Source organism: Alnus glutinosa, chromosome 12 (genome assembly GCF_958979055.1).
Source record: "Alnus glutinosa chromosome 12, dhAlnGlut1.1, whole genome shotgun sequence".
NCBI lineage: Eukaryota > Viridiplantae > Streptophyta > Magnoliopsida > Fagales > Betulaceae > Alnus > Alnus glutinosa.
The window spans coordinates 23931535-23943905 of record NC_084897.1 but is presented as its reverse complement, the minus strand read 5'-3'; the positions used below and the strand labels follow the sequence as shown (position 1 = coordinate 23943905).

General features: G+C 39.0%; 1 protein-coding gene and 1 long non-coding RNA gene across 2 annotated transcripts; both read right to left on the bottom strand.

The window, feature by feature from the left end:
* Window positions 1–1982: 1982 nt before the first annotated feature.
* LOC133851022 (uncharacterized) lies at window positions 1983–3001 on the bottom strand. Its single transcript, XR_009895725.1, has 3 exons — window positions 2809–3001; window positions 2369–2453; window positions 1983–2197 (listed from the first exon to the last, which is right to left on the bottom strand). It is a non-coding gene; the product is annotated as an uncharacterized LOC133851022 (long non-coding RNA).
* Window positions 3002–7662: 4661 nt separating this feature from the next.
* On the bottom strand, window positions 7663–11756 carry LOC133851935 (probable beta-D-xylosidase 6). The gene is made up of 6 exons (XM_062288565.1): window positions 10886–11756; window positions 10253–10419; window positions 10044–10141; window positions 9583–9933; window positions 8801–9217; window positions 7663–8517 (listed from the first exon to the last, which is right to left on the bottom strand). The coding sequence occupies exons 1-6, from the start codon at window positions 11672–11674 to the stop codon at window positions 7919–7921; spliced, it is 2421 nt and encodes an 806-aa protein (XP_062144549.1). The 5' UTR covers window positions 11675–11756; the 3' UTR covers window positions 7663–7918.
* Window positions 11757–12371: the final 615 nt, after the last annotated feature.

Sequence of the window (12371 nt, the reverse complement as noted above, 5' to 3'; positions counted from 1 at the left end):
CGCGTCCAAGCAGAAAAGGAAGGATCGGTAGAAGATGGTTTAGGAATGGAACCATCAAGAAAACCGACTTTATTTTTGGCAGTGAGAGCCATCTCCATAGATCGACGCCAAGTGCTGGAATTATCGCCGGTCAAAGTCTGAGATACGAGCATTGTGCCGGGATTGTCTCCGTTGTGAAGAAAGAACGAACTAGAAGCATTCTCATTAGAAAATGGAGAAGGAATAGCAGAAGAATCGTTCATGGTTGAACGCTATGATACCATAACAGAATCTGAATGTGTAGAGTGAATGTGAGGAAGAAGATGAACTCAGAGAGAGAAAGTGAGACTGAAATCTGATCTCATTCTGTAAAGTGGAATATTACAGTAAGGTTTGTATATATTCAAACAGGAAAGCGAATAGGATAATTACACGTGTATGAACTAATCTAACAAATTGAACAGAAGTACAACTAGATTAAAAACTAATCTAACTAATATGATAAGATCCTCCTAGATATTGCGAGTAAGGTCACGGTAGATAAAACTAATGAAAATTTATTCTGAAATGGAGTTAAGTAACCAGGACTTTACCATGTTCTTGCAATGGCTCCATGGTGAACAATCACCGGAAGAAATTGCCGGTAGAGAGAGTGTGCCATCAATGAAAGCAAGATTGTTTCTAACACTAATAGCAACTATGATCGCCCAGCTCCATGTCTGATAATTTTTCTTAGTTTGAGGTTGAGATACCAACACTACGCCTTAATGATCAGTGGTGCAGGTGAAGATGATGGTTGGGATCATAAAAACATTTGTGGTTTTGGACATGGTTGATAGTAGAGAAATTTTCTTTTCTTTTTTTCTTTTTTTTTTAAAAAACAGATTGTCTTCTTCCTTGCGATCGCCACTAGTCAGAGCATATACAACAAACAATTCATCCCAACAAACAATCCGAGTTCGTTTGGCGACGGAATACCATTCATTCTCTCGCCGAGTAACCACTCTTGGCAGCCCAGGAGGGTGCTTGGGTCTTGTTAATTCATCCCAATCAACCAAATACAAGTTTGTGGTGATCGAATTCGATACCCAGGGCATCAGATGGCGATGGGTTTACTTACGCCTTTCGCAGAGAGACAAGAGACGAGAGAGAGGAGAAAAGAAAATAATTGAAAATTATTTTTTTAAAAAAATAAAATAGATAGTAGAAGAAAACAGTAGCTGTAGCTATGCTTGAAGGGGCATCTACCAAAAGATTGGGGAAGAAAAAAAAATGGTTGCATCCAGTGAACACAACGCTGGATGCAACTGACCGGGAAATGATGTGACGGGAAAGTGGAGAATCCCGACCGACGTCGAAGGGTTTAGAAAAACCTCTCGATTGTCGAAGAAACGGATCGATGGAAGAAAACAAATATTGGGCAAAAACACTAGCCTCACCAATAAACAGAGCTCTGGTGCACAAAAGAAAATTGTTGCGTCTTCGATTGTCGAAAAATTAGTACTGACTTATAAGCTACGATACCATGATGAAATTCAGAGGAGGAAGACAATGATGAAGAGAAAATGAAATGATGAAAAAAAATTAATGATTGAACTTGAACCCAGCTCACCATTATGCAAAGTATTTTCCGTTTAGCTAATTAATATAACTTGTTTCTTTCGGTTGAAAGTAGCTCAATGCCGCTGCTAGAATTCTATGAACTGGACCCCCACGGGGCCACGGTTTTGGAAAATCTGCGCGGCAGTCGCTTGCAGTGAGTTGGGACACAGACCTCGCCCACAACTCATAATTGTCAATGCCTGCCCACTTCGTCAAAGACTGACTGGAGATTGATTGTGATTTGTGAAAGTTTCTCCTCCTCTGCAATTGGGAATTCTCGTCTCCCAAACAGAATTTTATTACCAGTGGAGTACCTCCTTCCCTCATCCACAACATTTTCCCTTTCTTTCTTTATTTTTTCAATTAATTTAAAAGAAGCCACAACATCTTAACCCAAACAATTAAACCAAATAAAAGATAAGTGGGAATTGAAACCAAATAAAACATAAGTTATCGATCCAACATGTACGAATACCTTCAATTACACTAGATTTATAAGTGGGAAATTATTGGACTGCATGAGATTACACTATTACAGGATGATTAGCACACAAAGATGATGGAAGGGTCGCAGCAACATTCGTCAATGAGGCAACAGCAACAGAGAGCCGCTAGACTGCAACAATTAAAACAACCAACCAATCCCCATCAGAAAAGAAGGATTTTTTGTTTGTTAAACCTGCTGTAATCAAGCTCCTGAGATGCATGATGATTGTATTAGATTTTACTTTTTAGAATCGATCTATTTCACATGCATGCGTGCATGGATTGAGACACAGACACTTACCATCCCTCAAGAAAACCTGCTTCTCTTCTGGGTGGTGGAGCACCATACTGTGGAGGTGCCATTACTGGGGGTCCTTGATAATAGCCTGACAACATCCACCACACAACGGTAATTAAAAAAACCACAAAGAATTTTTCGAAACTAAAACAAACCATGTGGGACAAACAATAATGATTCAAAACAGCAACTTATGAGCATGCTCTGCCAAAAGAAAGGAGCTTTTCCCAACACATAAAAAGAAGAAAACTGATAATTAGTTTACCCACTATTTTCCTTTCTCTGTTTTAGTTACTTCAACCCTAACATAGCTCAGACAATCAAGAGAAAGAAAGGCTTTGATCCCAAAATAGAAATAACATAACAGAAAATAAATAGGTAAAAAAAAGGAAGCCGGTAGAAACTTGTTGATTAATTATTATTAGGAGGAAAAAAGAGCATACCTTGACCTTGTGCAGGGTAGGGATATGCATACTTGGGGTCACTCATTTCTCCCCTAAACAAACACAGAGACAACCTTTCACCTGTGAACAACAAAGAGAACCGAAGGATAATGAAAGGAAGAGTTTTGGAGAAGAGATATATTTGATATGTCTACTTTTTATATCAAAATGTCTCAGAATTCAACCAATACACACCCACTCCATACATCAACATCTCACATGTATTGGGTTCTGGAAAAGTTATGTTCTCTCTCTCTTACTTTCTCTCTCTCTCTCCATTTACTTTCCGTGATTTCCTTCCGTAAAGAATTCAATCTCAGTTTTTTATTATTTCTTAAAAAATGATTTGGGCACTCCAACAATTTCTTTCCTTTTATAAATTGAGCACTTTTCCTCCCAGCCAGACACGCCCTAGTTTGAATTCTGTGGTGCCACAACATCACAATCGGATAGGTGGCAAGTTCTAAGCGGCATGACATGTGAAAGATTGTACGGTGACCTGGAATTTTCTAAGGATGACAGCTCGTCATTTTAATTTTTTAGAAAAGCTACGGTTGGATTGCCCAAATCGTGAAACATGATTGTACTCCATTTTAACTGGCCCCCACACATCTGAGCAAAACCCATCTGGGTTCACCTGTAACTGGGCCGTGCCCTAAGGTTTAAATGGATAGCTTTGATTTAAATGTTTATTATTTAATGGTGTACATAAGATAATATATTTATTACATGTTATTTCAAATATATTTTTCCACAGTTCCAACGAAATTAAAGGTCTCAGTTTAGGGTTGACGTTTATAATCTTATACTATATCCGAACTTGACATATAATATAATGATAGATAATTTTTGACATGGTCCGCAAATTTAACCGACATGAATCAAATACAACCCGTTTAATTAAATGGGTCGAATTAGAGTTGACCTATATAGTCTTATATCAACGTCTCAACACGAACACGAATTGCCACTCATAATTGGAGAGTATAATTGAAAAAGAGCCAAATTGTTATCTGTTGGATCAAATAGAGGGAAAATGCATGGGAAAATAGGAAATTACATTTAATTGGTTGACGTTGTTCTTGATTGTCAAAAAGGGTAGGAGTTATGTGGTGGAAGCTTGACAAAGACAGTTTCTACCCAGTTGAAGCCTGAGCGAATCGATTCCATCTCACGAGTTGCGTGTTAAAACAAGGCTAAGAAACCTAACTGTGAGACTAATTATTTATTTGAAAACTCATATGTATTGTTATACCAAAACCCATAAGTCAAAATACCCCTTAATTTGCTTTTCATTTCTCCCTTTCGGCTTGATTTTGATTTCTTCGTTATATATAGCTAACGTAATCTTGTAGGAATCAACTTTTCTTCGCCAGTTCAGGAGTGTATACATATATTTCTTCCTCGGGTGGTGGAATTGAAAGAGGAAAAGAAAAAGAAGGTCTTTTTATGATGCTGAGGATCGACTACAGAAAGGTTGCATGGATGGTGCTAAAGGGGATTCTATGAGAGACTCTTCTTTTTTCTGCCATTTCACTTTATATATATGATCACCATGCATGTTAGTCTGTATCGATCTGAGCTACTTTGAGATCTTTTATAATGACAGAGATTAGAGAGGGATAATTAACTTTTCCTTCCTACTTAAACCACGCATTTCTTGTGATGTATGAACGAACACCCGCCCCATCCTCCATTATTTTTTTGTCACGTCATGCAATTACCAACTCCAATAAGCATCTACTGTATATTCTTTATATATATATATATAATAGGAAAAAAAAAAATATAAAATCAGTTCCTTTATTTTACCCAATTTGTAATTAGCTCTCAACGGTATCAAAATGAACTCAGTCCCTGAGAAATATATGTCAAAAGAAAAAAAAATAAAATAAAATTACTCTCTACAGTCAAATTTAGTTTAACGACTCAACAAATTCCGTTAGTGTGACTCTGACTTAAATATGACACGTGTCATAACTTACTCCCTTTGATCTTTTCACCTAAATCTCAACCGTTGAAAATAACCTGAATCTCTCAACCCCGCAGGACCTACTCCGGCCCCAGTTAAATATATTACCAACTCCAATATATATGTATGCAACTTCATATTATTCAGGGTTTTGTTTTATTAATTAAGAAAAGAAGTCATCAATCTGATCATTACAATATATGGAATAATTAGCGAGTAATCATAGTAATAGAATTAATCATATGGCAGGAGCCAGGAGGTGCTTGTCTATATATATATATCAATATGCACGATTGATAATTTGATATAGACAATTAATGTGACTAATGACTATAACACTAATCTTTGTTTTCTAAGTTGGGGATTTGCTCATGGGATACAAGTATATATAGACTACTTATTCGCCGCAGGAATGCGTAAATCAATCGTGCCAAGCAAATAGACAGCTTTCTGGACCAATTGCCTTGCTCTTGAGCTTCAGTTAGGGGCAATGCAAAACCATCTGAAAAAGATGTTTTGACAAACTCTATCTCATGGTGGGACAGACAGAACTCTACAATGTGTATTTTTTTTTTGTTTAATGAGCAAAAAAGGGGTCTCCGGGTGAGAATCATAGACCTCAGGGCTATTAACCCTGCCCAACTTAAACTCGGAAACTAACATGGTGCGGGACAATCGAGGCACCAATGAGGCTTGCCAAGCTCGAACCTACAACCTCGGACTTACAATTATTACAATGAGTAATTATTAGGGCTGAGCAAATCCCTGCAATATCCGCCCCACCCTGCCCTATACAACACAAAAACCGCACCCATGGTTAGGGGTGTGCAAAACCCGCAATCCCCGCCCCGCCCCGCCCCGTAGCACCCGCCCCACCCCGCCCCGCAGAGGACCGAGTTTTCAGGTTTTTTTTGCGGGTTAGGGTCTTAATTTGAGAAATTTATGCGGGGCGGGTTGCGGGTTTAGCCTTTTAAAAAATGAGGGTCCCCGCACCGCACCGCACAAAGGAGAAAAAAAAAAAAAAAAAAAAAAAAATCAGGTTTCTTAGAATTTTATCTATAATTAATAGGGTTTTTAGTTTAGTTTACAAGGCTAATTCCATGGAAAATGTTCTTGTATGGAAATAAGAACGATTGAAAGATATGTGTCAATATGTCGAAGGACTAAATTTAAGGAGCTTTGAAATTATAATTTTTTTCTTTAATGAAATAGAGTTGATTTCCTAAAAATTTGACTTTGCATTCATAATATTTTGTGAAAAATTAATATGAATTTAATTTTTTTATTAAAAAATCAGTATTTTTTTGAATTTTTATTTTTTACAAAATAAAATCAAAATTACATAAATGCCACTAAAAATACCCACCCCGCCCCGTAATCCCCGCCCCGCAGTGATCCGCCCCGCACGGTTAGTCTTTATCAAGTGTGGTTTGCGGGTTGGAAAAGGTGCGGGGCGGGGCCAAAAAAGGCGGAACCCCGCACTGCCCCGCCCCATGCACACCCCTACCCATGGTGCTGGCCGCGGGGCTAGATTTGGGCCCCCCGCACGGTGCGGGGCAGGTTGCGGGGGGAGGCCTTAAAAATTCTCGGGTCCCTGCCCCGCCCCACATATTTTTTTTTTTTTTTTTAAAAAAAAGGGAAAAAAAAAATCCTAAGTTACAATTACAAACTTACAAGTTTACAATTTACCTAATTCTAGGTCTTCAGTCTTCGACTCTTCACATCTTTAGCGGCTCAACCTCTTCATCATCGCACGGTAGTGACAGCACAACCCTGAACGGCTGAACCCACAACCATAGTGCCGCAGCCCACGATGCCCACAGCTCCGCACAGCCCGCACCCCACGCCCATGGTACGTTCTCTACTTCTCTCGGTCTCTTCTTTTCTTCTTTGCTTCTTTCCTTCTTTCCTTCTTCTCTTCTTCTATTTAGCTTCTATTTAGCAAGACAAGTACGTCATACGTGTGAATTTGTGTTCTTACCCCCATGGTTTGACAATTTGATTCTATGTTATGAAAGGTGGAGTTTGGGGTTTTGGGGTTTCAAATAATGGCCGGAAGTTTTAGATTCAGAATAATAGGCGTTGTTTGGTTAGGATTTAGACAATAGTGACAAATTATTCAAAGAACCATTGCAAAAAATGTATTATTTCATACCTGCGGAGATTCTCGCATACTTGCAGATCCCTGCCCCATACCCACCCTCTCCGCACGATTGCAAAGAGTTTTTTACGGGGTGCGGGGTCTAAAAAAGCCTATCCCCGCCCCCATGCTCAGCCCTAGTAATTATTGACCCATTTAGATGGAGTATGTATAGCGTAACAAATGACACGAGAATTTGCCACGCCTTGAGATTTATACAAGTGAGGACTTTCCTAATTGGAGTAGGGAAGGGCAGACGAAGGCCATAACCTTCGACAAACAACCTAACCGTTAATCTCCCCTTTTTCTCCCTCATTCAGGCTCGTCCATGGGTCAATGGGCCCATAAGCCCAAAAACTCGTAATCCCCTTTGTCCAATGCTTGCCCAAAGGGCTTTGGGGGTACTGTTGGACATAGTAAGCCCGTTAGGCCTACTGAACCGGATACAAAACCCAATGACCAATGGATCCGGACACATCTAGTAATCCCGCAACAGATTCCACCCTTCAGGATAACTCCACCCTTTGAGATATCAACCTTAGTTTCCGTGATTTCAGCCTGATATAATGTCGCAGGGACCACATGGCTATATATATATTTCCCATTTTTACATTTAGGACATCCTCATTGTTGGACGCCCTGAGTGACGTTAGCACAAGTTAGCAGAAAGTCTGATCATATTTTCATTTCTCAGGAAACATCGACTACTATAGCACAAGTTTTGCAGGTAGATGCTCTGCTCTTAAAGAGTAAAAACCATGTTCCATTAAGGTGCTATACTGCAATTCTACTTCATTGAGCTACAACATTTGGTATCATAGTGTATAAATAATGAAAAGATTTTCAGAATCTGGAGCCAATGAAAGGTTAATTGTTCTACCTGATAAGCGTATCAGATACATTATACCTTTCTCGAGCAATGCAGGCGCTTCAATCAATATAATATGCTGCTTATACATATATACAAGTACAGCTCCCATTTTGGATCATAAATGACCTTAATCAGTTTGAATTGAAATAACATGCTCCAAATCTCCCAACATTAGTGTATGATCACCCAAGGGAATTATCATTTTTCCATACTCATTCGCAAAGCTAAGATGTCGACAAGGATCTAGTAAGATGCTTGTTTGAGTAGACCCATATGATATGGTATGCACACGATCAAATCCAACTAGCTGTTTTTCTGGAGTGCCTTTCAAAACTTTTGGCACTCTAGCGAACAACATCACAACATGGCTTCCATCCATATCTCCCAGGTTCATAACAGAAACTTGAACATAGAATCTCAGTGAATAGCAAGATTCCACCTCGTCAATGTGAATAAGATCAGGTCCTTGTCCTGCCTGGTGCAGAATGTTCTTGCTTGAACCGGCCTTGAGAGATCCCGATAAACTTATTTTGTTTGGCACTGATAAGAACTTGTAGGTGAAATTGGTGTAGCTTAAGCCTTGTCCAAATCCATAGAGGCTTTTACCAGTGTAAAATCTGTAGGTTCTTCCAGGATAACCACGAGAAGGATCAGCCCGCATGTTCATATCATTCATGGATATGCTGGTGAATGCCTCAGGATACCAAGTCATGGGCAGTCTTCCACCTGTTATTCAGATCCAAATGTTCCAATAAACTTCTGCATTAGAATAATCTCAAGTATTTAGGTTCCACGGCAATGAGACAATCTTAATTCATTTCACAGCATTCAAGTTAAGCGTCTGTCTCCGAATCATCCGAGTATTGCAGCGAATGACTCAGAGTCATTCCACTTGGTTATTACTTCTGGCAGTGATAGTATTTAAGAGGAGAGATTCATAACTTCCATGACAGACAAGGATAATTTATAATCATGTGGTGCACACAAAACTACTGTTTTTTATACCAACCAGGATTATAATCTCCAAAGATGATTTCTGCAAGCGCTTTTCCTCCGGCTTCACTGGGGTAGCCAATCCAGAGAATGCTCGCAAATCGTGGATCTTCTTCAGCAAATGATACATCAAGGGGTCCGCCACCAGTAAGAACTAGAATCACTGGTTTTTTACTTGCAGCGGCCACGGAGGACACAAGGGCCATCTGTTTACCAGGTAAGAGGAGACTAACTCGGTCTTGGTCTTCTGTTTCTTGGGACAAATCCAGACCAGCAACTATGATAACAAAATCAGCTTCTTTGGCAGTAGCAACTGCTTCATTAAATCCATTATCAGAATGACAAGATACATTAAAGCAACCACCCGCATATGACGTCTTCTTTATGCGTGCTTGAAAGCTCTCATAAAGGCTCTTCGGGTAGCAAGGAACTCCTACATAGTTAATAAACCGCTATAAAGCATTTAGCTCAGTTGCCAATATGAAGTTCAATTATTTTGTTTTTAACTTTTATTGCTAAGCATTTTGAAGAGCTATACATTTGCTGCATAACTGAGAAGTGGTATCCACAAAACACAAGTAGGAACATTGACCATTTAAGAAAAACAAAAAGATTGAATGGGGGAAGACATGTTGTAGTCAAACAGAAGGGCGTGTGAAAATTCTAATAGTCATATGAAAGTCACAAATACTTGGCTAAGAGCATTAAATCAGAAAGCCAATAAATGTAAATAAAATCCGTACATAATTCGAAACTTAGATGAACTCATTTACCATACATTTATAAGGGAAACCATACCTGTGTAGCCACCACTTAGTAGGCTTGCATTGTTTGCCATTGGACCTATAACAACTAGCGAAGTCACAACATTTTTATCCAAAGGCAGGAACTTTTTATCATTTTTCAGAAGAACAATTCCCTGCCTCGCTGCTTCAAGTGCCAGTGTCTTGTGCTCCGACGTACAGACATCTTCAGGTCCCAACTTTCCGAATTTCCCTTTCCTGGGGTCTCCATCAAACAGCCCAAGACGGAGTTGAACCAAGAAAAGATTGAGAAGAGCTCTGTCTATGTCTTCTTCTTGCACCTTCCCCTGTTCAATAGCAGATTGTGTTTTTCGAAGCAAATATGTTCCACAATTAATATCGGTTCCTACAATCAAAACTTATATTGTAACTTCTGGTGGGGAAAGATCAATTGGATTTATAACTAGAAATTGTCAAAGAGTACAATGAATGCTAATCGTTATAATTTATAAAGACCTGCTTTTAGGACAAGAGAAACTGCATCCTCTGGGGTTTTTGTGTAATTCTGATATTCATAAACTGTGGCCACAGCATCACAGTCTGAGGTGATATATCTGTACTTAATGCCACAAAGGGTTACAAACACATACGAGTTTTATGGTCAATCAAGTTTGAATGTTCAATTTTTCATTCAAATCAGATAAAGAGCTCTTAAAGAACTTTACCCGTTGAAGCCCCATTCAGTTCGAGCTTTTTGCAAAAGATCCCCTCGCGCGCAAGCAGGAACTCCATTAATTGCATTGTAAGAACACATTAAGCAGCTTGCTTTGCCTTCTTGAATGCAACTACGAAATGGAGGCTGATAAGTGTCCTCCAAATCTTGCTCAGAAACCTACCATCAAAACTGAAACAAGCTAAAACAGACAAAACCCAGTTGAAATTCACTGGCAGTCGTGCAATCTAACATGTTACATTTATTTAGCTCTACAATTAGTCTAAAGGGAATAAAAATTATTCTCAACTGCATAAACTAATGACATTAGAAATAAAAACAAACCAGAAAAGAAAACGAAAAATTAAAAGACAATGTGCTATTTGATCATTGCTATTGGAAATATTTGAGAACTCTGTTTTGTTAGTAATTTGTACATGAAACCACACTTTTATATCAATGTTATCCAAACACCAAATTGATAGAAACAACACTTTTTAACAAATGTTACCGTACACTAAATGCGATTTTAAAAATTGTGTTTTCATAAATTGTGATTTGAAATCGCTATTTTTTAGTACAATATTTTTTAAAACCACAATCCCAAACAAACTCTTACTATAATAAATAAATAAATAAATCTTACCACAGCGTTGAAGCTATATCTACTAAAATTCTGCCACTTTTCCAAGTCATAAGCAGTGAAATGCTTGCAACAAGCAGAGACCATTAGCCCTCCACTCTCATCATCACCTTTCATTGCTTTCAACACTCGTTTTTCCGCAAACCCACTCCTAATTTCACCTCCAGCTTTCCGATTCCCGCCCTGAAAGCCCCTCACGAACTCCACAGCATAAGCTGAAGCGACCATAGGGTCTTCCCCCGGCGTCTCTTGGCCTCTCCCCCATCTGGGGTCCCTGAAAAGATTGATATTGGGCGCCCAGAACGTCAACCCAGCTTGTCCCACGTTGTACATTGCTCTGGCCTCAACGGCAATGGCGGATCCGATCAAGAACCAGAGGCTTCTGTTGAAAGAAGCGGCTGTGACGAGGACTTGAGGGAAGCTAGTGGCGGAGGCAATCTTCCCATTGAATGAGACTCCCGGGCCATTGGTGGCGACACCGTGGAGGGACTCCGACCACCATTCATAGGCGGGTATGCCGAGCCTTGGGATACCGGATGCGTTGTTCGTGAGCTGCTGGATCTTTTCCGGGAGTGTGAGGAGGGAGACGAGGGACTGAGCTCTGGCGGTGATGGGGAGGGAGGTATCGCAGAACGGATAGGAATTGTGGTGTGGTGGCTTGCATGGGAACCGGAGGTGTGGATTTGGTGTCAGAGTGATTGGTATGGAGATGGAGGTGAAGAATTTGAGAAATTCTAGGAAGAGGAAGAAGAGGTATCTCCATTGGGAAGACATTGGGACGGGTTGTTGCATGAATCTGACTTTCTGACTTCTTGAGTTTGTTGAGACTACCTTGTTTTGAAACTTGGAACAAGATTTTTTCTTTTTGTTTTTTTTCCTTTTTTAGAAGATGGTTAAAGAAGAAGATAACTTCTTTTTCATTTCTTTTTTTCTTTTTTTTTTTTCTTTTTTCTCATATAATGTTTTTAGACTCCAGATTAACGTTGTTTACTATTCAAACTACTCTTATTAAGGGCACTTCTGTTCGAACGACATTAATCGTTTAGAGTCATTTGAACGGTAAACAACATAATAAAAGTCTTTTAAATATTGAATATACATAATTCCTATTATTTAGCATATGAAGATGAGTTGATTAGGCCTATGGATTGTGAGTTGTGACCAATTCGAATGATAGAGGCCTTTGATTAACCCAAAAATTAGGGGTTTTTTTAGGTTTCCTCGTTTCATTTGTAATGACAAAAAACTTCTAATCATATCTAGGCTATCACTCCAAAAGATTAAAACTTTTTAAATTACTAATAAAGCCTAATCTTACTTAATAAGGAACAAATATAAAAAAATAATTAATATTTCCCACATGAAACTAACTTTATGGATGTCATGCATCTTACATTTCTACAAATAACTTGAAATAAGGGAGTCTAATTTGTTGAAACAAATATGATATAGCCTTGCATGCCTAAAATTCTTCAAAATTTGGGCTTGG

Bases quoted from the DNA above. Each gene is read 5' to 3' on its own strand.
- LOC133851935 (XM_062288565.1), bottom strand. From the start codon at position 11,674: ATGCAACAACCCGTCCCAATGTCTTCCCAATGGAGATACCTCTTCTTC. The intron at 9,934-10,043 runs GTCTTTATAAAT...TTTTGATTGTAG, and splicing joins TTCTCTTGTCCTAAAAGCAG to GAACCGATATTAATTGTGGA. The intron at 9,218-9,582 runs GTATGGTTTCCC...TTAACTATGTAG, and splicing joins ACTAAGTGGTGGCTACACAG to GAGTTCCTTGCTACCCGAAG.